Consider the following 24,213-nt stretch of genomic DNA (forward strand, 5'->3'; position numbering starts at 1 on the left):
TGCTAAAAGAACGTTTAAAGAAGTACATTTTTGAGTTGACTCTCTTCTTCCTTACTGGAGGAAGGGGAACCTTGCATTGTGTTCCAGGGGAATGCATCATAAGATTAGGGGTGGTAGAACATTCTGGAAAATGGCAGAGGGGTATTGTGAAGAGAAGGTGAGAGGCAGGAAAGAGCTAGCTCAGAAGTTTCTTTAACCACATAACAGAATGTTACCTGGTCACCATCTACCTCGTCCCAGCCTTGTCTCATGCCTTGCTCTCCTTTGCGTTTGCAAGCACTCTCTTTCTCTCTCTCTTGCTCTTACTCTCTGTTAAGCAAAAGGTGAATTTAATAGCGTTGAAAGTGAAAGATGTAAGGCAATTTGATGAAGAGACTCAGTTGGTATCACCAGGAGTCTATTTCTCATTTCTAATTCCTCTGCATTGTCTCCTCCCATGGTCAACAATGTGGTTATAGCTGTTCCATCCTCACACCTGGGTCATTGGCTCTTCTCCCAGTTCCCTTTATACTTTTTATTCCTTACTCTGGCCTTCTTTCATTTACTTTGTCACAGAGCCTTTGCACATGATATTAACTTTCTAGGGAAAGCAAATCTCTCCACTTTGCCTAATGATATCCTACATATTATTTAGCTCTCAGCTCAATCTTGACTTTCCTCATAGGTCATACCCCTTTTATGTATAAACTTTCGTTTTCTTTTGTGGGACTTCCTATTTGTAGTTTCATGTTTGATTGATTTTTAAAATCTCCCTGAGTAGATTGTACTCTCCATAAAGCAAAGACCATGTCTATTTTGGCTAACCATAGTCCTCCCCATTGCCTGGCATAGTACCTTTGTGTTATGTGAATATTTTTTAAGTGAATGAAAGAATAATGGTGAATAGCAGTTTGACAAAGGATTGGCTCCAGAGGGAACAAAACATGTAGCTATCCTGACTATAGTTTATCATGACAGAAGAGAGAAAATCAAAACTAACTTAAAACATGTCCTTTTGGTAATATTGTGTAATATGTATATGAATGCAATAAGATAGGTTATACACTTGAAGTCATTTTGAGAAATTAGACTTTTATTTATTCTTAGATATTTGACATCTTGTTTTTAAAATTACAAAGCATTTTAAGAGCTTATTTGAAGTTATTTATGAGGGAAGAAATAGCAAAAATGGTAACAAGTAAGGAAGAAAAAGCGTTTTGTGTTACTGTTGTCTATAATGTATTTCTATTCTCCATTAGAAATGGTGCTAGAATGAGAAATAAACTTAGTAGGTGAAAGATTATTTTAAACATCAGGGCATAATTTTGGTATTGTTCATGGCAAGAAACACTGTTATAATTCTGAATCTTTTTTTTTTAAGATTTATTCTAGTCGAGAACTCGAAGAAACATTAAATAAAATCAGGGAAATTTTGTCAGATGACAAACATGACTGGGATCAGCGTGCCAATGCAGTAAGTTTTTGTCTTTAATTTTATCTTCTTTATTGATGTTCCTTTTAAAAAACATGGAAATTCAGTAGTAGTACTATATGGTATTCACTTATAAAATAGAGTCTGGTAGGTAACATTTCTTTCTGGAGAATATATTGATAAAATACTCATTTTCTGGTTTAGGATCGATTTTTATTTTGGTTTGGCTTATCAGATGGTGCCTACACATTTGGTAGCCTCACCACATGTGCTGTTTTTGACTGATCAGCGCAATGTGAGATTCACAGGGCTTTGGCCTTTCTGTGGACTTATACAGTTGCTTATTAGCACTATCCTCAAGTCATGTAAGGTTTACCGGTAAAGCAGTTCACTTTACCTGCATGCTCAGTGTTTTTATAGCACTTTACCTGCATGCTCAGTGTTTTTATAGCATCAATATAAATTCACAACAGAATGTGCATTTATCTGGCTTTTTTTCTTCCCATGTGAATGTAATGCATATTTCTCCTGTGATTTCATTTATAAAGGTCAGATACCCTTGAGTTAAGAATATTTTATTTAGCCTAAATTCCTTAAGGAAAATATTTGATAAAATTTAAAATAATATTTGTGTTGACAATAAGCAATATGTTGTTTAAATTTGTGAACTTATTGTTTACATAACCAGATTACATGTACCAAATGAGTACCTCAGAGTTTTCAAGAAGCCAGAGAAAAGGGCTGCATTTGAAGACTGTTCTGCTCTGAGAGGCCCCAACCTGGCTGATCATGAAAATCCCCATTTTGATTAATTAAATCAAATGCAGGGTCTTTGGACAAATGTGGCTTTTATGACACCATGAGCAAAGGACCATTTTTGTCTTTGTTAGGAAGTCTACATATCTTAAAACATTGAAATACTGTTTTTAACAGAGTGTTCCTCCAAATTTGTTAAATATGGCTCCTATTCTTGTTTGTCACAGGTGATCTGTAGAGAAACATGACAGATTAAGTATTGTTAGTATAAAACGTCATCTTTTTACTTAAGGGTTTTTTTTTGGGTTTTGCTTAAAAACTACCCATTTGGAAACAACAGATGGTCTTTTGATTTTTTTTTTTTTTCATTAGAAAAATGACACAGGCTTATTGTAATGAGTGAAACAATGCAGAAAACTACAGAGAAAAAGTTAATAGTTTCCTACCTGTTAAAGAAATAAACTTTTGTGGAGGCTAAGATGGGAGGTTGCTTGAGCCCAGGAGTCTGAGGTTACAGTGAGCTATGATTGTACCACTGTGCTCCAGCCTGGGCAACAGAGTGAAACCCTGTCTCTTAAAAAAAAATAAAAAAACACACTTTTCATTTTAGAGTATATCCTTTTCTGTGTTATATGTATTTAAACATATATGACAAGGTACGCACAATTTTCCCCTACTTTCTTTGTAAAAAAAAAAAAAAAGAGAGATCATACTTGATACATTATTTAGTAACTTGCTTCTTTTTTTTTTTCTTAACAAATCGTGCTCATTCAGTACACCTGGTATAGATGTCAGGCACATAATAGTTGCTCAGATATTTATTGAGTGCAGATCAATATGTACATATATTCCTTAGTTTAATATGTATACATGTAATTTGTGTATGTGTGTTATATCATAGGAATCTGATCTTTTGTTTGTTTCTTTTATACTTTAAGTTCTAGGGTATATGTGCACAACATGCAGATTTGTTATATATGTATACATGTGCCATGTTGGTGTGCTGCACTCATTAACTCATCATTTACATTAGGTGTATACACCTAATGCTATCCCTCCCCCATCTCCCCACCCCACAACATGTAATTTTTAAAATCATTTGCCATTTGATGGATTTTCAGTTTTTTTTATTGTTTTGCTATTTTAGCAGTGTTTAAGTAAACATCCTTACACACATTTGTAACAATGGTGCTTTTATTTTTGTAGGTTAGATTTTAAAATGTGGATTGTTGGGTAAAGAGTTGCTGCAATTTTATTTTAGTAGATGCTGCCAAAATATTTTGAACAAAGGTGTTAGTCACATATAATCTTACAGTGTTTGAGAGCATCTGTTTTCTTTTCAAATTTAAAAAATTTTTGCCATTGTATTGGGGAGAAATGTGACTTTGTGAATTTATCACTAGTAACTTTTAACATATTTAAATATATTTATTTTACCCAATTTAATCACAGGTTACAATAGTCCCCCCTTACCTATGGTTTCAGTTTCCATGGCTTTAGTTACTCATGGTCAACCATGGCCAGGAAATAAGAAGATGCTTTGATAGACCTACATTCACATAATGTTTATTACAATATATTATTATAGTTTTTCCGTATTATTGTCATTAATCTCTTACTGTGTCTAATTTATAAATTAAACTTTATCATAGGTAAATATTTATGGGAAAAAAAAGGTATATAGGGTTCAGTACTATCTGAGGTTTTAGGCATCCACTGGGGGTCTTGGTACATATCCCTTGCAGGTAAGGGGAAACTACTGTATTTGTCTTTTTCTTATTTTATTGTCATTCTTTGTGTGTCATCTTATATACGTTGCAGGTAATTTTATCCTACCGTATTGTGATGTTTATTTTGTTTTTAGTTATAATTTAGACACTTGAAAATTCTCCTCTGTTTATGATAGTTTTCCCTTCCTCATATGCCCAGGATTGTATAACATTCTTTTGATTTTTTTCCTAATGTCCATAGCAGGGTTTTTTTACATTTACATCTTTATGCATCTGATTTAACTTTAAAGACTTATTTTATTTTATTTTATTTTATTTGAGACAGAGTCTCACTCTGTCGCCCAGGCTGGAGTGCAATGGCCGGATCTCAGCTCACTGCAAGCTCCGCCTCCCGGGTTTACGCCATTCTCCTGCCTCAGCCTCCCGAGTAGCTGGGTCTACAGGCGCCTGCCACCACGCCCGGCTAGTTTTTTGTATTTTCTTAGTAGAGACGGGGTTTCACCATGTTAGCCAGGATGATCTCGATCTCCTGACCTCGTGATCTGCCCATCTCGGCCTCCCAAAGTGCTGGGATTACAGGCTTGAGCCACCGCGCCCAGCCTAAAGACATTTTAAAATTTAGAAAACCTCTGAGTTAAATGTGAAATTATATACAATATTGGTGTGATAAGTAGACTTTTAGCTTCTGAGTTTGTGTGAGCACAGATGTGCACGTGTGTTGTATCTCTTTTGATCAATGTAATTTTATTATGTATGTATGGTTTTCATGTGGATGACATTTGTCAATCAAATACTGTAAAAGTAATGCCTTTTCTTGTCTAGTTACTCTGGCTAGGCCTTCTAGTACTCTTGAATAAAAGTGTTGAAAGTGGGCATCCTTGTCTTATTCCAGACCTTAGAGGAAAGGCTTTCTGTTTTTCGCTATTCAGTATGATATTGGCTGTGGGTTTGTTTTACATACCATGCTGAGGTATATTCAGCATGCTGAGGTATATTCATCATGCTGATGTATATTCCTTCTATACTTAGTTTTTTGAGAGTTTTTATTATGATGCAATGTTGAATTTTATTGAATATTTTTTCAGCATCTGTAAAAAGGGTCATGTGGTTTTTGTCCTTCATTCTGTTGATCTGATGTGTCACATTTATTAATTCATGTGTATTAAACCATCCTTGCATCCTGGGATTTATCCCACTTAATCATGATGAATGATCTTTTAAATGTGTTGTTGAATTTGGTTTAATAGTATTTTGTTGAGGATTTTTGCATCTATGTTCATCAGAAATACTGGCCTGTAGTTTTCTTTGTTTGTTTTGTCTTTGGTTTTGGTATCAGGATGATACTGGCATCGTAGAATGAGTTTGGAAGTATTTCCTCCTCCTTGATTTTTTTTTTTAAATAGTTTGAGTACAATTGGCATTAGTTCGACTTTAAATGTTTGATAGAATTCAACAGTGAAATAGTCAAGTCTTGGGCTTTTCTTTATTGAGAGACTTTTAATTACTACTTCTATCTTGTTACTTGTTATTGGACTTTTCAGGTTTTGGATTTCTTCATGGTTCAATCTTGGTAGGTTTTTTGTGTCTAGAAAGGTGTCCCATTTCTTCTAAAGAAATAAAGAGCATCCAAATTGGAAAGGAAGAAGTCAAATTATCCTTGTTTGCAGATGATATGATCTTATATTTAGAAAAACCTGAAAACACCAGCAAAAAAAATTCAGTAAAGTTGCAGGATACAAAATCAACGTACAAAAATCAGTAACATTTCTATATGCCAACAATAAACAACTTGAAAAAGAAACTGAGAATGTAACCCCATTTACAATAGCTACAAATATAACCTCATTTACAGTAGCTACAACTAAAATATCTAGAAATAAACTTTACCAAAGAAGTAAAAGATCTCTCCAATGAAAACTATAAAAACATCGATGAAAGAAATTAAAGAGGACACAAAAAACAAAGATATATTCCATGTTCATATTAATTGGAAGAATCAATGTTGTCAGAAAGTCCACAGTCCCCAAAGCGTGTGCAGATACAGTGCAATCTCTATCAAAATACCGATGACATTCTTCATAAAAATAGAGAAAACGGTACTAAAATTCATATGGAACTACAAAAGATCAATAATAGTGAGTGAAGGCAATCCTAAGCAAAAAGAACAAAGCTGGAGGCATCCCTCCTGACTTCAAATAATATTTACAAAGCTGTAGTAACTCAAATAACATGGTACTGGCTCAAGTGACCCACCCACCTTGGCCTCCCAAAGTGCTGAGATTACAGGTGTGAGCTACCACATGCAGGGAGAACAGTATGGAAGTTACTTAAAAAATAATAAAAGTAAAAAAGAGATAGACCAGTGGAACAGAATAGAGAACCCAGAGATAAATCCTTGCATTTATACTCAACTCATTTTCAGCAGAGGTGCCAAGAACACACAACAGAGAAAGGACAGTTCAATAAATGGTATTGGGAAAACTGGATATCCACATTGCAGAAGAATGAAACTAGACCCCTATGTCCCACTATACATAAATCACATCAAAATTGATTAAAGACTTAAAGACCTCAAACTATCAAACTACTACAAGAAAACGTTGGAGAAACACTTTCTAGGACGTTGGTCTGGGCAAAGATTTCTTGAGTAAGACCTCAAAAGCATAGGCAGCCAAAGCAAAAATGGACAAATGAGATCACATCAAGCTAAAAAGTTCCTGTACAACAATGGAAACAGTCAACAAAACGAAGAGACAACCCACAGAATAGGAGAAGATATTTGCAAACTACCCATCTGATAAGGGAGTAATAACCAGAATATATAAGTCACTCAAAAAATTCTATAGGAAAAATAAGTAATCTGATTTAAAAGTGGGCAAAAGATCTAAATAGACATTTCTCAAAAGAGGAGATACAAATGGACAACACGTATGTGGGAAAATGCTCAACATGACTAGTTATCAGACAGATACAAATTAAAACTTCAGTGAGATATTATCTCACCCCTGTTAAAATGACTTTTATTTAAAAGACAGGCAGTAACAGGCAAAAAACAAGAATGCTGGCAAGGATGTGGAGAAAGAGGAACAGTTGTACATTGCTGATAGAAATATAAATTTTATTTTAGTTTAGTTTCGTTCTTTATTTTAGCTTAGTTTATTTAGTTTGGGTATTGTATTGTATTGTATTGTAGTTGGGGACTGGGTGTCGCTCTGTTTCCCGAGCTGGAATACAGTGGCGCAATCATGGCTCACTACAGTCTTGACCTCCGGGGCTTAAGCAGTCCTCCCACCTCAGCCATCCAAGTACCTGGGACTATAGGCACATGCCACCATGCCCAGCTAACTTTTATCTCCCTATGTTGCCCAGGCAGGTCTCAAACTCCTGGGCTCAAGTCACCTACCCTCCTTGGCTTCCCAAAGTGCTGAGATTACAGGTGTGAGCCACCACATGCAGGGAGAACAGTATGGAAGTTTCTTAAAAAATAATAAAAATAAAACCACAATATGATCTAGCAATCCCACAGCTGGGTATATATCCAAAAGAAAAGAAATCAATATATTGAAAAGATATCTGCACTTTCATGTTTATTGCAGCACTATTCACAAAAATCCAAGAGATGGAATATACCTAAATGTCCATCGGTGAATAATGGATAAAGAAAATGTGGTACATACACACATTGGAATATTATTCCACCATAAAAAGGATGAAATCCTGTGGTTTGCAACAACATGGATGGAACTGGAGGACGTTATGTTTAGCGAAACAAGCCAGTAACAGAAAGAAAAAGATTGCATGTTCTCACTAATATGTGAGACCTAAAAAAATTGAACTTGAGATAGAGAGTGGAATAATGGTTACCATAGACTGAGAAAGGTGGTTGGGGTTGAGCAGGGAAATAAAGAGGAAATAGTTGAAGGGTACAAAAATACAGTTAGTGCAAGAATAAGATCCAGTGTTAGGCAGCACAATAGGGTGACTGTAGTTAACAATAATTTATTGTATATTTCAAAATAACTAAAAGAGTAGAATTGGAATGTTTCTAACAGAAAGAACTGATTGACATTTGAGGTGACAGATACCCCAATTACCCTGATTTGATTGTTACACATTGTGTGCTTTTATCAAAATATCACATGTACTTCATAAAAATGTACAACTATTATGTATTCATAATAATTAAACATTTAAGAAATTAAAAATTCAACAGCAGGCCAGATGTAGTGGCTCACTCCTGCTGGGAGGCCAAGGCGGGTGGATCCGTTGAGGCCAGGAGTTTGAGACCAGCCTGGCCAACACAGTGAAACCCCATCTCTACCAAAAATACAAAAATTATTCAGGCACGGTGGCATGTATCTGTAATCCCAGCTACTGGGGAGGCTGAGGCACGAAAACCACTTAAACCCTGGAGGTGCAAGTTGCAGTGGGCTGCAGTGGCACCACTGCACTCCAGCCTGGACAACAGAGCAAGACTGTCTCAAAAAAAAAAAAAATGTTCCGCAGCAAAAAAAAAGTAATGCTAAAAGTTTCCAAATTTGGCACTTTTAAAAATAGGCTCCCTTTCGTAGATAGTGATGGTAATGGTCACACAACATTGTGAATGCACTTAATGCCACTGAATTGTATACTTTAAAATGGTTAAAATAGTGAATTTTGTTCATGTGTATTTTACCACAAGTAAAAGAAAGACTCCCTATTATCACACTGGGGATTAAGCTAAAAGACACATGAATAAATAAATTAAATGGATTCCCTTAAAACTTTACAATTTATGTACTTATAGATTACATTTCTCTGTTGTGCTTATAACTAAATCTATAATACTATTTTTCAGACAGCTTTTTGTTGGCATATTTATTTATAAGATACTTTTTTAATGCTACTAACTATTTAATGCTACTAAAATGTCTGAATATAGTAATATAATGAAACATTACATATGTTTCATTTTTAGAAAGTTTTTGTTTAAATAATGTAGTTTAGGTAGCTTTTTTTTTTTTTTTTTTTTTTGCACTTCCACCTTTTTTTGTCAATAATGAAAATTCTTTATTTCAGCTGAAGAAAATCCGATCACTGCTTGTTGCTGGAGCTGCACAGTATGATTGCTTTTTTCAACATTTACGCTTGTTGGATGGAGCACTTAAACTTTCAGCTAAGGATCTTAGATCCCAGGTGGTTAGAGAAGCTTGTATTACTGTAGCGTAAGTATATTCCTTTTATGATAAGTGTTTTTTATGAATGAATTTAGTACTCACTGATTCAGTGCTCATTAAGTCAAGCAGTAGCAAGATAGCCAAAAAAGTAGGTGATCCAAAAATCATTTTTGTTATACATAAGGAGTCAATCTGTATGATTAAAAAAAAATTCCTTAACAGCTCTTTATACCAACATTTTAAGGTTGGTATAAAGATATTTAAAATATCTAACGCCTACTGGTGGATTTTTTATCATTAATTCTTCAAGTATAAGATGAAAATGAATGGGTATGGAAACTGGCTGTATTCACTTTTCTCACTACTAATTTGGATATTAAATACTCAATTTCTGATATTTTAGCAGTTATTCTGGCATTGCAACATGCATCATTAACTTAGCAAAATCTAAACTTTTAAGTTTGTAGTCTTCCACAATACAAGGATGGTAGAACTTAAATTCTATTTATTACTATTTTTGACCTAAGCAGTGTTGTTGCATATGCATTCCTTTGAAGATAGGGAACACAAAAGTGCCTACTAGCAATATTTCTAATCAGGATTGTATTATATATTCTAGTCAGAAATGAAGAAAGAAAAGGCAATATAAGGATTGCAAGAAAAGGAACAGAACTGCCATTATTAACAGACGATATAACTATCCATGCAGAAAACTGCAAGAGAATCTACAGATAAATTATTATAATAAAGGGACTTTGGCACAGTTGCAAGATACAAGTCCCAGTATACCAAAATGGCCCAATATCTCCAACTAGCAAAGAAAACCCGAATTAATACAAAAATCCATAAAATGTAACCATGAAAAATATACTTAAAACATGACTAGTTCTCTTGCAGAAAACTGGACAATATATGTGAAACATCTGTTTCCAGATAATAGACAGCAGACAGGGTAGGAATGGAATTCTGAAAAGATGCAAGTGATGTTGAACAGTATGAGTTTTGACCTGGAGGCACTCTGGGGAAGGAAGGGGGAACCTAAGCAGAGCAAGGCAATCTCACTGAGGTGAGGAAACAGAGACTAGAGTTTCAGAGGCTGAAGTGGTCAAAATCGGCAGTGCGGAATACTGGAGAGAAGATGGGGAGATTCTCTCTCTCACACACACACACACACACACGAAGAGCTACAGAGATCATAATATGGGAATCCATGAGTCTAGATGTATACTTCCCTGTCCATGTGAAAGGTACAACTCTGAGGAAGGAAGGGAACTAATGCCTGGGAGCTATAAGGTAAACAATTCCCAGAGCTCACATAGGGATAGGAGAGGTTTAAGATCTGACCAATCAGAATGGAAAAACCTTGGTGAACACCCAAGGCAGTCAGTAGAAACCCCAGAAAGGCCATTGCATAGGAATAGTACTAAACCAGTTCTAAAGTAAGGCATCTCTAGACTCTGCCTCTCCCAACAAGCTTATAAAGATCAAGCTGATTCTCAAGTACATTACCTGTCTACCAAAGTAAAACTCATGCTCTTTAAAGGAAGACAACATCCAAACATATCCACACCTCCCTGCTTTTCATTTGAGGATCCTCTTTGCCTGTGAGTTCAGACATTAGGAAACTAATACTGTAACAGCATAGGTCTATGTACATAAATGTACATCGGTCTAAATCTGAGCTCCTGGAATCAAGAACCTGAATTATTGGAGCTAACTCTATCCCAACCATGTATTTTCAGTAAGATATAAATATATAAAAATTAACCAGTATTGCAAAATTGTTGGCACTTTGAGTGGTTACCATATCCCTTCTAAGCGTTTTAACTAAAATCATGCAATTAAAGGCTGATTTAGTTGTTTAACTATACAATTGGAAAGAGAAGTCAGATGTCCTAAAGATCACCCAATAAGATATGGTAGAGTTGTATTTTTGACTGCGGATTTGGAAATCCTACTCCAAAGAAGTAAGGGAGTATTTATGACTAAAAAAGGGGTGATTCTATTAATATAAATAAAGAACATCTTGAGGAGCATTGATTTGAGTAAGATTTTGAACTTGTTTGTAAAAATATGCTGAATTTAAGATTGATAATGGATCATCAAAATGGAAGTATCTCCTGGATCAAGACCAAAGGTCAGAACCATCAGAGCTGATTATTTCACCTGATGTGTCCTTAAGAGTTAATAATTAAATTCTGAAATCAAATGGCTTCTCCAAGTGCTATTGCAAAGAGATGAGGAAAATGCCAGATTTCAACTTTGGACTTGCCAGTTAAACAATGGGGAACAGAAGGAAATATGTAGTATCTAGGTTTCCCTATCTTTCTTCCATTTTTCTGCCATTCTGCCATTACAACTGATTAAAATACAAATTCCTAGGTTAATTCAGTAAAAGAGTATTTTAAAATTATATGGTTCTATCTATATTTAATGTTAAACTATTAAAAAAATACTTTTTGTCTTCCTTTGTAGCCACCTTTCAACAGTTTTGGGAAACAAGTTTGATCATGGCGCTGAAGCCATTGTACCTACACTTTTTAATCTTGTCCCCAATAGTGCAAAAGTCATGGCAACTTCTGGATGTGCAGCAATCAGATTTATCATTCGGGTAGGTTTGCTCTCTCCTTTTCCACTGCTGCCTCCTCCGCCTCCCTGGCTTTTTCTTTCTTCTTCTTCCCCCTTTTTCTCTCCTTTCCCCACCCCACTCCCCTCTCTCAGTGTACCTAAATAAGTCACTGAGTTTCTTTTTGAACCCCAAAGGCAAATCATTTTTGAATTATTTTTCTGATAGTAAAAGCCATAGATGGTCATTATAGAACTAGAGGATTGCAAAGTACACATGTTTGTATATGGAATATAATACATACATACATGTACATATGAATACATATACGTATCTACAGTTACGTGTTACAGAAAATAATAAAAGGCAAATTTTTAATATAGTTATGTGCCATCTGACAAAGTTTCAGTCAATGATGGGCTGCATATGCAACAGTGGTCCCATAAGATTATAATATTATATTTTTACTGTATCTTTACTACTTTACTACTGTTGGATATGTTCAGGTACACAATACTTAGTATTGTGTTACTCTATCCTAGACTATTCAGTACAGTAATATTCAGTACAGTATTCAGTACAGTAATTTAGCTACAGATTTGTAGCCTAGGAGCAATAGGCTATAACATACAGCCTAGGTGTGGAGTAGGCTATACCATGTAGGTTTATGCAAGTACACTCTATGATGTTCATATTATGATGAAATCACCTAATGGATTTCTCTGAATGTATCCCGATCGTTAAGTTATGTATGACTGTATTTCTCTTCACTCATATCTTGAGGAAGTCCAAAAGAACAGAGTTGAAAAAACAAATCTCTCCCCTTGAATTCTATTCCTTTGTTACTAATCACTCTAGCAATTTAATGTGTACTTTTCCAAACTTCTATTCTGTGCCTTTACAAATGTATTTGCTACACATATAGAACATGTAAGTATATATAATATATTCTTTGACTTATTTATTTATTTATTTATTTATTTAGAGATAGAGTCTCACTCCGTCACCCAGGCAGGAGTTCAGTGGCGCGATCTCGGCTCACTGCAACCTCTGCCTCCCGGGTTCCCGCAATTTTCCCACCTCAGCCTCCTGAGTAGTTGGGACTACAGGCACCCACCCCCATGCCCGGCTAATTTTTTTTGTATTTTTGGTAGAAACAAGGTTTCACCACGTTGGCCCAGGCTGGTCTCAAACCCCTGGCCTCAAGTGATCCGCCTGCCTCAGCCTCCCAAAGTGTTGGGATTACAGGCGTGAGCCATCATGCCCAGCCTGTCTTCTTTTTAAACTTCATATACTTGGGTAGCATCCCTTATCCATATATGTAATTCTTTTTAATGTCTAAATTAGTCTTCTGTTAAGGATATATCATCAAATTATCCTTACCAGGCCGGGCACGGCAGCTCACGCCTGTAATTCCAGCACTTTGGAAGGCCGAGGCAGGCGGATCACCTGAGGTTGCCAATTCGAGACCAGCCTGACCATCATGGAGAAACCCCATCTTTACTAAAAATACAAAATTAGCCAGGTGTGGTGGCGCCTGCCTGTAATCCCAGCTACTCGGGAGGCTGAGGCAGGAGAATCGCTTGAACCTGGGAGGCAGAGGTTGTTGTGAGCCGAGATCATGCCATTGCACTCCAGCCTGGGCAACAAGAGTGAAACGCCATCTCAAAAAAAATAAATTAATTAAATAATCATAATAATAATTATTCTCACCATTCTTATTCTTGCAGTCTTCTTCCTGGAGTCCTTTTTCTCCATTCCTTTGCCAATATTGTCTTTTATCAGTATCTTTAGGGTTTTATAATTTAATAACCATTATTTCATATTATACTTTGCATCCCTAGTATTAGGGATGTTAGCTATTTTTTTCCTTCTATAATTCTATGGATTGCCAGGTTATTCTCTGTGCATTTTTTCTCACTTATTTCTAAGACCTTTTTATATATCATAAGGATATTAATTCTGTGTTGTATATGTTGTGGTATTTTCTACAGTCTGACATTTCTTCAAATATTATATAAGCTCTTTTGTTACATATCAGAATTTTAAATGTGTATGTATTGAGACTTGTTCATTTTGTGGGTTTTATTATAGTTAAGACAGCTTTCCCAATTTCACAGTTACATAAAAATGTTCAATCATTTAGAACTTCTGTAATTTTTTTCTTAGGTTTAGATCTAACTGGATTTAATTTTTGTGTGATTTATAGATTTCTAACTTGATGTTTCCCCCAATACAAAACTAGTTGACCTAGTAGCATGTGGTGAATTACAATGTAGCTTTTTCTTGAAATGGTGTTTTGTGTAATAAATTTTCATAAGTACGTAAGTCTGTTTCTTAAATGTATTTTCAGTTTCTTTAATCAGTTTGTCCTTTCCTGTTAAAAAAAATTAAGTTTATTCATAATATTACTTTCCCAGGAAGTGTTCTTTTTCACCATTTTCATATTTTAAATTAGAAAATGGTCCTTTTTTCCCATTTCAGGCTTTTTTTTTTTTTTTTTTTTAAAGATTGTAGACAACCTTAATCCAGAACCTTTGTAACAATATCAGAAAGTATAGAGGCTGGGCACGGTGGCATATGCCTGTAATCCTAGCACTTTGGGAGGCTGAGGCAGGCGGATCACAAGGTCAGGAGTTCGAGACCAGCCAGGCCAATATGGCAAAACACCATCTTTACTAAAAATACAAAAAAGTTAGCCAGGCGTGGTGGTGCATGCCTATAATCCCAGCTACTCCGGAGGCTGAGGCAGGAGGATTGCTTGAACCTGGGAGGTGGAGGTTGCAGTGAGCCAAGATTGTGCCACTGCACTCCAGCCTGGGCGACAGAGCAAGACTCTATCTCAAAAAAAAAACAAAGGAAGTATAGTAGGAATTATTGAAATGTTTGTTTTATCCCTTAATTGGGTGGGATCATATTTAACTTCAATTAAATAAGATTTTTAATGGGTTTCTGTGGATATAGTATATTAGATTATGGAAATTTCCTGCTGTTCACATTTTGCTAAATTTTGATCAGGAGTAGATGTTGAATTTTATCAGATAGCCCTTTAATATCTTTAGAAATGATTATCTTTGTTTTTTCATTTATTCATTATACATTCAAGAAATAAATTCTGCTCGGCCATTGTACATTAAGATACTGCTAGATTTGGTTGGCTAATGTTTAGTAAGATTTTGGCATTCATTTAAATGAGTAAGTATTTTGTGAATTTTTTTTCCTGTTTTGCATATTTTGTTAATATATTGTTCTGCTATTAGGGTTTAATGGTCTTTAAGATTATATAATAATATTTCCAATGTTTTAGACTCTGGGCATCTTGAATCTTTATTTTGAAATGTTGGTGATCCTCTCACCTCAGCTCCCAAGAAGCTGGGATTACAAGTGTGAGCTACTGCACCTAGCTGACTTTTTCTTATTAGAATGTTATGTATTTTATATATATTTGACAGAGGCATTATTTGGGGTTCTTTATAAACATCTATTTATAGTTTCATTGGTTGTAGTGAGATTATTTAATTTTTCTAATTCTTTAGTTTCTTTTTTTTTTTTCCAACTTTTGGCTCATTTTATTTTTTTAGATTTTTGTGGTATATCTTTAGACAATTTGCATTGCTTTTTCTTTATTATTATAAGGCTTTGGGTTTTCTTCTGAGTTTGGCTTTGGCAGCATCTCGATTTAAATTTACCACATTTTATTTATGTTTTCAATCATTTGTAATTTCCATTTCAACTTCTTTGAATTGCATAATAATGTTTTCATTTTCAGATGGTGCTTTTGTTCTTACTGTCATTATTTTTGAATTTCATGATGTTCTGATCAGGGAATTTGGTTGTATGATTTATTCTTTGGTGAATACCTTGAAATTTTATTTGTGTTCCGTCATCAGTTTATATAGGTAGGCTGTTAGCATTTACAAATGTGGAATTCTTTGGCATAGAATCGAGTACTTTGTTCATCACTAAATCTAGCTTATGTTTTATTTACATTATTCAAGTTCTTTATGGTCTCATTTTTTAAAAAATCTACTTTATCTGGCAAATTCTGATTCTAATTTTGTCAGTTTCATTTTTCTAACTGTTCTTGATATATGTACTTTATGTATGGTCAAGGTTTTTTACTATTATCTTGAAATCGTATTTTTTTCTTATAGTCTGCTTTCTGTTCACTGTGCTGCTTTTCTTTCCTTTTTTTTTTTTTTTTTTTTTGTAATTTAGAAGTTCCTTATTGTCAAGAATAAAACCTTTGTTATACTCGTCTCTGCCTTTTAAAAAGTATGCATTTTATTTCATTCATGCCATTTTTTCCCTTACCCATTGAATTAAATTTAACAAAGATATTTTCATTTTCAGCAACCGTAATTAACTGTAGTTTTTTACTACTTTTATTTCTGACCCACTTATTGTTATACTCTCGCTTTCCTTTTTTTAATTGATTCTGGGTCATTCTTGTTTGGCTTTAGTGTTTTCTCACTTTTCATATATGTTTTTATCTTTGTATATTTTGATTTGTCTTTTCCTTGCCAATTTAGAATATGGGGACTAAAAATTTGACCGTTGAACTTCAGGTTCACTTTCCTTTTCTTTCACAAATTTTGTTGTTGTTGTTATGGAGTCTCGCTCTGTTACTCGGGGGAATTCAGTGGCGCCATCTCCACTCACTGCAACCTCTCCCAGATCAAGCTATTCTTCTGCCTCAGCCTCCCAAGTAGCTGGCTTTTCAGGCACCTACCATCACGCCTGGCTAATTTTTGTATTTTTAGTAGAGGTGAGGTTTCACTATGTTGGTCAGGCTGGTCTCAAACTCCTGACCTCATGGCTCACGCCTGTAATCCCAGCACTTTGGGAAAGCGAGGTGATCCGCTTGCCTTGGCCTTCCAAAGTGTTGGGATCACAGGCATGAGCCACCATGCCCAGCCCATTTTCTTAACTTTTTATTGTTGCCTCTAAAAATGAGACTGTTTGATTATTTTATAGCAAAACAACCACCACGACGACCAAACAACCTTTAGGAAGTTTTATAAGGCAGTCCCTTTGTGTGAAGAGTTTCCCCACAGCAGGTCTAGGAGTTGATCGTCTTTCATTAATACTATTCTTAATACAGTGGACAAGGATTTTGGACTGAAATTGGTTATCTTAAATTTATGTTAATTTTCATGGATCTTTTCTTTATTTAGTACTTCTGTCTTATTGGCTCAGATCTTTTCCTGCTGTTACTTTTGTTACACAAATTCTGAAATCCTCAATGTCATTTATCATTTTTTGAATAACTTTTTGTCTCTTTGTCTTACAGCTGTGTGTATTTTCAGGAAAAATTCCTTTAAATTCTACTTATTTGAAAGTACCCATTTTGTAATTCTCAGGCTTTATACTCTTTATACTTTGTTTTCAAATTGCTCATTTTTCATGTTATTATACTAGCCTATCATCTCACCAATAAAACAATAATTTTTAAATATTACCTCCTGTTTTTGTTTTATTTCCTAAGAGTACTTCCTTAGATTGCTGTATTTAATTTCTAATTCTCTTTTTAATTTTAGAGAGGCTTTTTTTCCTGTTGTCAACTTGTATTAATAAAGTGTAAATTGTTCTTAGTGTTTGATTGAATGCTTCATCTGTAATTGATTTGAGGTAAATTTTTACTTTCCTTTGGTACAACTCCCCCTGGATATGATGTAGCAGTAGTTAGGTTAGTTTATCTCTCCATCCTTGCCACTGTCATGGATGTGATTAACCCATCTTTAGGATTTCGGAGAGGTTAGAAGAAAAAGAGAGGAGTGTGGTGGGTAAGACCTCCTTTATAGTTGTTGTAGCTAGGGGATCTCCATGGGTTTTACCTCCACAGTAATATTTGGGAAATGGGCTCTTGTGGATGCTGTAGGGAGCAGGTCCACAGAGTCCTTCCATGCTGAATTGAACAGTTGACTAACAGGCATGTCAGCACACTTTCTTGAATTATTCTCATCTTCAACAGCTTCAAGCCTATAGATGGTTTCTCTCTGTAGTGGCTGAAAAAACATTTTTCCTTTTATTTTGGTTGAGTTAGCTGTGGCAAACACTGATGTGCCATATACACTTTCCTTCAATGAAAGACTTGTTTCCCCAATGCTAGGAGAACTGTTAGTAGACAGCCTTCAGCTGCCAGTCTCCTAAAGGATTATTTCAGCTAGAGAGCTGCCTTTCCCAAGGTCTTGCGCCTTCCCAGTATTGCCCGTATCCAATAACTGATTGATGTGAAAGTATAAAGGTTTGGCTGTCTTGGACCAATTCAAGAGTATTCTGAGGAACTGTTTCAGTTCTAGAGCTTCGTAATGGCTTTGGGCAAAGATAGCCTTGGGTCATGTCACAGTTTGATTTCTTCCTCTGCCCGCTCCACTCCTGCTTCCTTCTCCCGTCACAGGTGGTAATCCCAAGGGCACTTAACAAAAAATTAATATGTAATGGATGTACATATTTTGGGGGTATATGTGATATTTTAATGCATTCATATGTGTAGATGTCCAATTAGGGTAACAGGGAATTAATCACCTTAAATATTTATCTTTATGCTAGGAACATTCTAATTATTCTCTTTCAGCTAATTTGAAGTGTACAATAGATTGTTGTTAACCATGGTCAACCTACTGATCTGTTGAACACTAGATCTTATTTGTTCTAACTGTATACCTATTAATCAGTCCCTTTTCCCTCCCTCCTCCCTGCTATCCTTCCTAGCCTCTGATCATGACTAACCTATTCTCTATCTTCATGAGATCCACTTTTGTTTATCTCCCACATGAGTGAGAACATGTGATATTTGTCTTTCAAGGGCACTTCCTAATACATATCCTGCATGCTAAACTCCATCTCATAGCCTGCTTCCTAGATAACCCAGCCTGTACCATTAGCTCAGAAGGAATACAAGAGATTTAAGGAATTAAATATGTATGCTTGTGTTAATGTCTATTATGAACTTGTTAGTGTTGGCTTCACTAAAGAAGGGTATAAGAATTAATAATAGAAATCAGAAGATTATGTCTTTGTGGAACTTCTACTTGAATTCTAGAGAGAGATGATTCAGCCAGAATGAAGTGAAAGTTCTATTAAGACCACCATTTCAAAGTGGATTCCCAATAGTTAGGGAAATAGATTCACTCGACTACCTGCTTTGATGACGTTGCAATTATGATTTTTTACCAGCAGTAGCCATAGTACTTCAGAAAATGTGGCCAATACATGCCCAGTCTCTTTTAGTGCTCCCTCTCCCCCAGAATTATATTGTCCTAACAGTTCTTTGCAGTTACACAGTTAACTTTTCTTTGTTAGGTCATATTATATCCACACCTGTCCTTTTGAAACTGTATCATCATGACATTATGTTAATTCAGGAAAACGTTTCCAAACTGGTCTTAATTTCTTTCAAATCTAATACCTGGTCTTTTTGTCCTCTGTAACTAAATACTTGAATGTAAGGCAAATAGAAGAAAGGACCACTTGAAGTGTGTAGTATTTTCAACCTTTTCTAAAACATCTTTTTCAGCATACTCATGTACCCAGACTTATACCTTTAATAACAAGCAATTGCACATCAAAATCAGTTCCCGTGAGGAGGTAAGTTTAATTTTTGTTGTTGTTGTTGTTAGTATAGCGCTGATACTGCATTGTTTAATTATTGGTCTGGTGCAAGAATTGGTCATTAATTTCTTGCCTTCCAGAAAACCATTAAAAAAATTTTTTTTTAAATCATATCTCATGTAAGGGAAAAGGGATGAAGTGATTATTATAACCACCCACTTTTCTTATTTTATCATATTAAGCTTTGGTTTATTTGGGCTACTGGTTGCCTTGGTTTTCAGAGAACAAGGAATACAGAGTCAGGTCTGGGCTAGAGTCCTACAACTGCCATTGACTGTTCTACCTTAGGCAATTATTTAACTGTTCTGAACCTTAGTCCCTGCATAGGTTAGTAGAGCTAATAATGTCAAACCCATAGAACATAAGGATTAAATGAGATACATACTAGTAGAATATAGCCGGTGTTTGGAACAGAGTATATAGCCCTATCAGGTCTTTCAGTTAGTGTCTGCCTCTGTCTCTGGTTTCTACAATTTTTAATGTCACACCTGTCAACCTAAATAACAGAGAGGTTCTCTGAAAGAAAATGATATTAGTATTTATGCAGGAATGAGCATTGCAGTGGTAATATGCATACAATAGCAAACTATGTGCATATTCAGGGATGTAAAGGAAAACAAAGGTTTTTAAAGGAAAAATGAGGAAGATTACATAATCATTTTGAGGTAGTTATCCCGGGCTACAAGGATCAGTAACAAGGGTGATGCCAACTTGAGGCTGGACAGGCAGTTGCTGGGTAGATGTCCTTGTAGAATTTTTGTTTGTTTGTTTTTTGTAAGGTTGCGATAGCCTTTGTGCAGGTTGTGTTTTTTTGGAGTCTTTTGTGATAGCTCTTGTTATCAGTCATTTATTCATGAGAACTCTCCCTTAATGGCCTTCCTCAGCTCTATTTGTCAATTTTGTGTGTGTGTGTGTGTGTGTGTGTGTGTGTGTGTGTGTGTGTGTGTGTGTGTGTGTGTTGTAACACAAGTGACTTCATTTTGATTCTGACAACTTTCACACCACTATTGCCAACAATAAAGTTAGGAAAAACAGATTTGTACATTTGATGTTTAAGAAGATTGTAAAGAACTCTACCTTTTTTAATTAGATAACTATATTTAATTAAATACTGTGTTAGGAAGAAGCTGAATAAGACATTGTTATTTTAAGTGGTTCAAACTTTTGACAACAATTGTTCAGTCATCTGTCTTATGTCAGGGGTCAGCAAACAACAGCTTGCAGGTAAAATGTGGCCAACAGTCTGGTTTTGTACAGCCTACATGCTAAGGGTGTTTTTTACATTGTTAAAGGGTGATTTAAAAGGTAGGGGATGAGAGGTAAAGAATATGAGACAGAGACTGTATGTGGTCCACAAAGCTTAAAATATTTACTGTCCAGCCCTTTACAGAACAGTTTAACTGACCCTTGTCTTACATTGAGGAAAATGGTAGTTGGAGAAATAAGAATGTGACAGAAGACAAAATCAGAAGATGTGTCATAGAATTGCCTTAAAAATGGTGAGCAATCCATTAACTATAGGGAGAGTGAGTGGAGTACAACCTAAGCAGAAATGTAAAGCTATGCCATATGCTGCAGAGCCATCAGATAGGCCCCTGAGGCCAGAACATATGACAAATGGAAGGTTTCAGTGGGAAAAGAACCTGGTTGAGGGCTGGGGAGTAGGTTGAGATCATAGTGTGGAGGGCTTTGAAAGTTATGAAGAGGAATTTTGACATTATTTCATAGATAGTAGGAATCTTTGACAGTTGTAAATTTTTGGTGAGGAGGTGATGTCCAAGGCTAATTTTTATTCCAGCTATGAAAGTGATTGAAAAGAAACTGAAAAGGATTGTTTAATTAGGTAGGAGTTGTTATAATTCATGGAAGAGAAGGGCAGAGTCTGAACTAGAACTGTGTGGAACTGTGTTGATAATTGAAGGTTTTTTTAATTAACAAATTCAAAACATATTTCATGTGTAGAAATGAGACTTGGTAATTTTGAATATAGATAAGGAGAGTGGTGTCAAGTGCTTCAGACTGTGAGCTCTAGAGTCAGAATGCCAGGGTTTAAGTCCTAGCTCTATCACTTCGAGCAAGTTAATTTAACCTCCCCATTTCTCATTGCCTAATCTGTAGTATATGAGCTAAAAGAGTAGATTTGAAAGGGTACGAATTAATTCGTTGTTTTCTGTGTAGTGTTTGAGTTGACATTCACTGCCTATGTGGAGACATCCATAAACTAGTTGGAACTTTGACAGCTGAAGTGACATACCAATGCTGGAGATACAGGACTAGATGTGGTAATTATATCTCGTAGGCAGAACTAAGAGTACAGATTATGTTGCCTCAATAAAAAGACTGTAAAAAGATAAGTGGGCAAATACTGGTACCAACCAGGTGAGCATCTGTTTAAGGGAAAGTGGAAGAAAAAGTGTTAATAAAGGAAGAAATACAAGTCAAAGCTGTGTCATCAAGTGCCAAGGAAGGAGAGGAGCTCAAGTATGAGACAGTTGAAGAAACTGAGAAATAGAGGACTTAGGAGAAAATGTACACAAACTTTATGTAAAGTCATATACATACATATGTAAGGAAACAGTGTAAAAATGAAGATCCAGATTATTGGGGCTTTCTTGATCACTATTGTATATCTTCACTGTCAAGTGCATAGATGTTTAATAAATATTTTTAAATTAATAAATGAAACTTGTTACATTTTATTTATTTATTTTTGAGACAGTTTCTCACTCTGTTGCCCAGGCTGGAGTACAGTGGTGGGATCTCCGCCTCCCGGGTTCAAGCGATTCTCTTGCCTCCACCTCTCAAGTAGCTGGGAGTACAGGAGTACACCACCATACCCAGCTAATTTTTGTATTTTTAATAGAGACAAGGCTTCACCATGTTGGCCAGGCTGGTCTCGAACTCCTGACCTCTAGTGAACCACCCACCTCAGCCTTCCAAAGTGCTGAGATTATAGGCATGAACCACCGCATCCAGCCTTAAGTTTTATATTTGACAAACATTTTAAGTTAAAATTATGGGGAACTCTTAAAGTCTTTTTGAACTGTTTAGCATAGCAGTAATTGGATCCTGAGTAAGTTAGGTATTCACAGCTACTTGGGAGGCCGAGACAAGAGAATCACTTGAACCTTGGAGGCGGAGGTTGCAGTGAGCTGAGATTGCGCCATTGCACTCCAGCCTGGGCAACAAGAGTGAAACTCCGTCTCAAAAAAAAAAAAAAGAGAGATCTAAAATCATGTCTTATGCTTTAATTTAGGGGACAAAGTGTAGTAGTATCAAAGAAAGTGTTAATGTATTTCTCAGTACAACATTTAGTTATCATTTAACTTTTATTTTTCAGACGTTCATTTGAATTTTTAGACTTATTGTTGCAAGAGTGGCAGACTCATTCGTTGGAAAGGTACGCATTCCCTCTTCCTTCCTCCCACTTCCCTCCCCATTGTCACCAGTTTGTTAGAAGTTGATGGTATTGGTTTTACATTATTTCTCATTTTGCTTCGAAGGTTATTTGTACTGGTTTTCCTTTAAAGCTGTGGTGGTGTTGTGCCCCTCTTACTCATTACAACTATGAATAGTATGATTTTCTTCTTTGTGAGATGGGTAAGGGTTTCTCAAATAGAATGGGTTATATAAGATACTCCAAGTTGAGTTGGGCAAAAGTTTAAAAATGTATCTCTAGTCATATGATATAAGTTTCCTAAGTGTAATCAATCATGTAATGAATGATTTAAGATGGAAGGAACCTCCTTTCAGAGGAAAGAGATTTTTAAGAAGAGGTATTTGTTGGGAAGTTTCTCCACACCAGCTGTTAGATGTCATTGATCAGGTATATACTGGGCAATGTCTAGTGTAACTCTGAAATGAAGGAGAGGAAAATGTGGGCAGCTGATTGGTTGCTGGCTATTTGCATGGCTATATTTCTTATTAGCTTCAAGTTTGAAGCTTGGAAGATACTGTATTTACCTTGAGTATATGGCTGGTTTTTCATTTTCATGAAAATTCTTGAATTCTTAAGGCTCATTTTTTAAAAATAGAATTTGTTCAAGTTTTCTTTGCGTTCTTCTGTGGCAGCTACTATTCACATTTGGTCAGATCACAACTGATCACACTTAGCAAATCATTTCTACAGTGGTAGATTAGTGAGGAACCACACAGAAGATTCTTTTTTCTCTAATTTATTAAAAATTAAAAATTTAGGTACTATATATACTATCTGAATTCCATATAAAAATAATTACTTTTAGATTTACAGTAATTGGATTGTCAGAAGGAAGCCATACATTAATAAAACATATGGGACAGATAATTAGAAAATCTTATGGTCTTAGATTTATTATTGTGTACTAATTAATTTTTATTTACCTCGCCTACCCATTTGTAATTAATATGTAACATATAAGCAGTAAGTACCATTTGTGGTGAAACATACAGCTTTATCATAACTCTAAAAATGTATTTTATTTTATAGACATGCAGCCGTCTTGGTTGAAACTATTAAAAAGGGAATTCATGATGCTGATGCTGAGGCCAGAGTGGAGGCAAGAAAGTAAGTCGGTATAGTATATTTTTGTGACAGTTTAATCTTTTTTAAAAAAAACAAAAACAAAATGTATTGGGAGAATGAAAATATCAGAAGTGTCCAAGTATTTTACTTGACTAGCCCTCCAGTAAAATTAAGAATGTTTTTTCTCCACTACATCTGTGCTAGACATCTAACAGCCTCCTACATATTGCCACTGACGTATAATCATCAGTATTCTTTTTTTGTCATAACCTATTCACTTTCATCATGAATAAAAAGAGCTGTCATTTATCGTTTGTATTGTATACCTGATATTGTTTGAGGTACTTGTTATATATTATTTTCTAATCCTTAGAATGATCCTCCAAAGATAGTGTTATCTCCATAGACGGCAACTGAAATTTGGACACTTAGGGGTTTACCCAAGGCCACACAAACCATAAGTGGCACAGCAGGTT

The 24,213-nt window shown here is 35.4% G+C and overlaps 1 protein-coding gene across 50 annotated transcripts in view; it reads left to right on the plus strand.

Annotated features, from left to right (window-relative positions):
• CLASP2 (cytoplasmic linker associated protein 2) overlaps positions 1-24,213 on the plus strand; it is a 222,363-nt gene that overhangs the window by 84,189 nt on the left and 113,961 nt on the right. For all 50 annotated transcript variants that reach the window (XM_050779319.1, XM_050779320.1, XM_050779327.1 and 47 more), the window contains 6 exons: positions 1,361-1,453; positions 8,956-9,101; positions 11,529-11,664; positions 19,139-19,209; positions 22,574-22,633; positions 23,702-23,779. In XM_050779319.1, coding sequence (XP_050635276.1) covers positions 1,361-1,453; positions 8,956-9,101; positions 11,529-11,664; positions 19,139-19,209; positions 22,574-22,633; positions 23,702-23,779 — 584 coding nt within the window. The remainder of the gene's footprint in view (positions 1-1,360; positions 1,454-8,955; positions 9,102-11,528; positions 11,665-19,138; positions 19,210-22,573; positions 22,634-23,701; positions 23,780-24,213) is intronic.

The sequence above is a fragment of the Macaca thibetana genome, chromosome 2 (assembly GCF_024542745.1).
Source record: "Macaca thibetana thibetana isolate TM-01 chromosome 2, ASM2454274v1, whole genome shotgun sequence".
NCBI classification, from domain to species: domain Eukaryota; kingdom Metazoa; phylum Chordata; class Mammalia; order Primates; family Cercopithecidae; genus Macaca; species Macaca thibetana.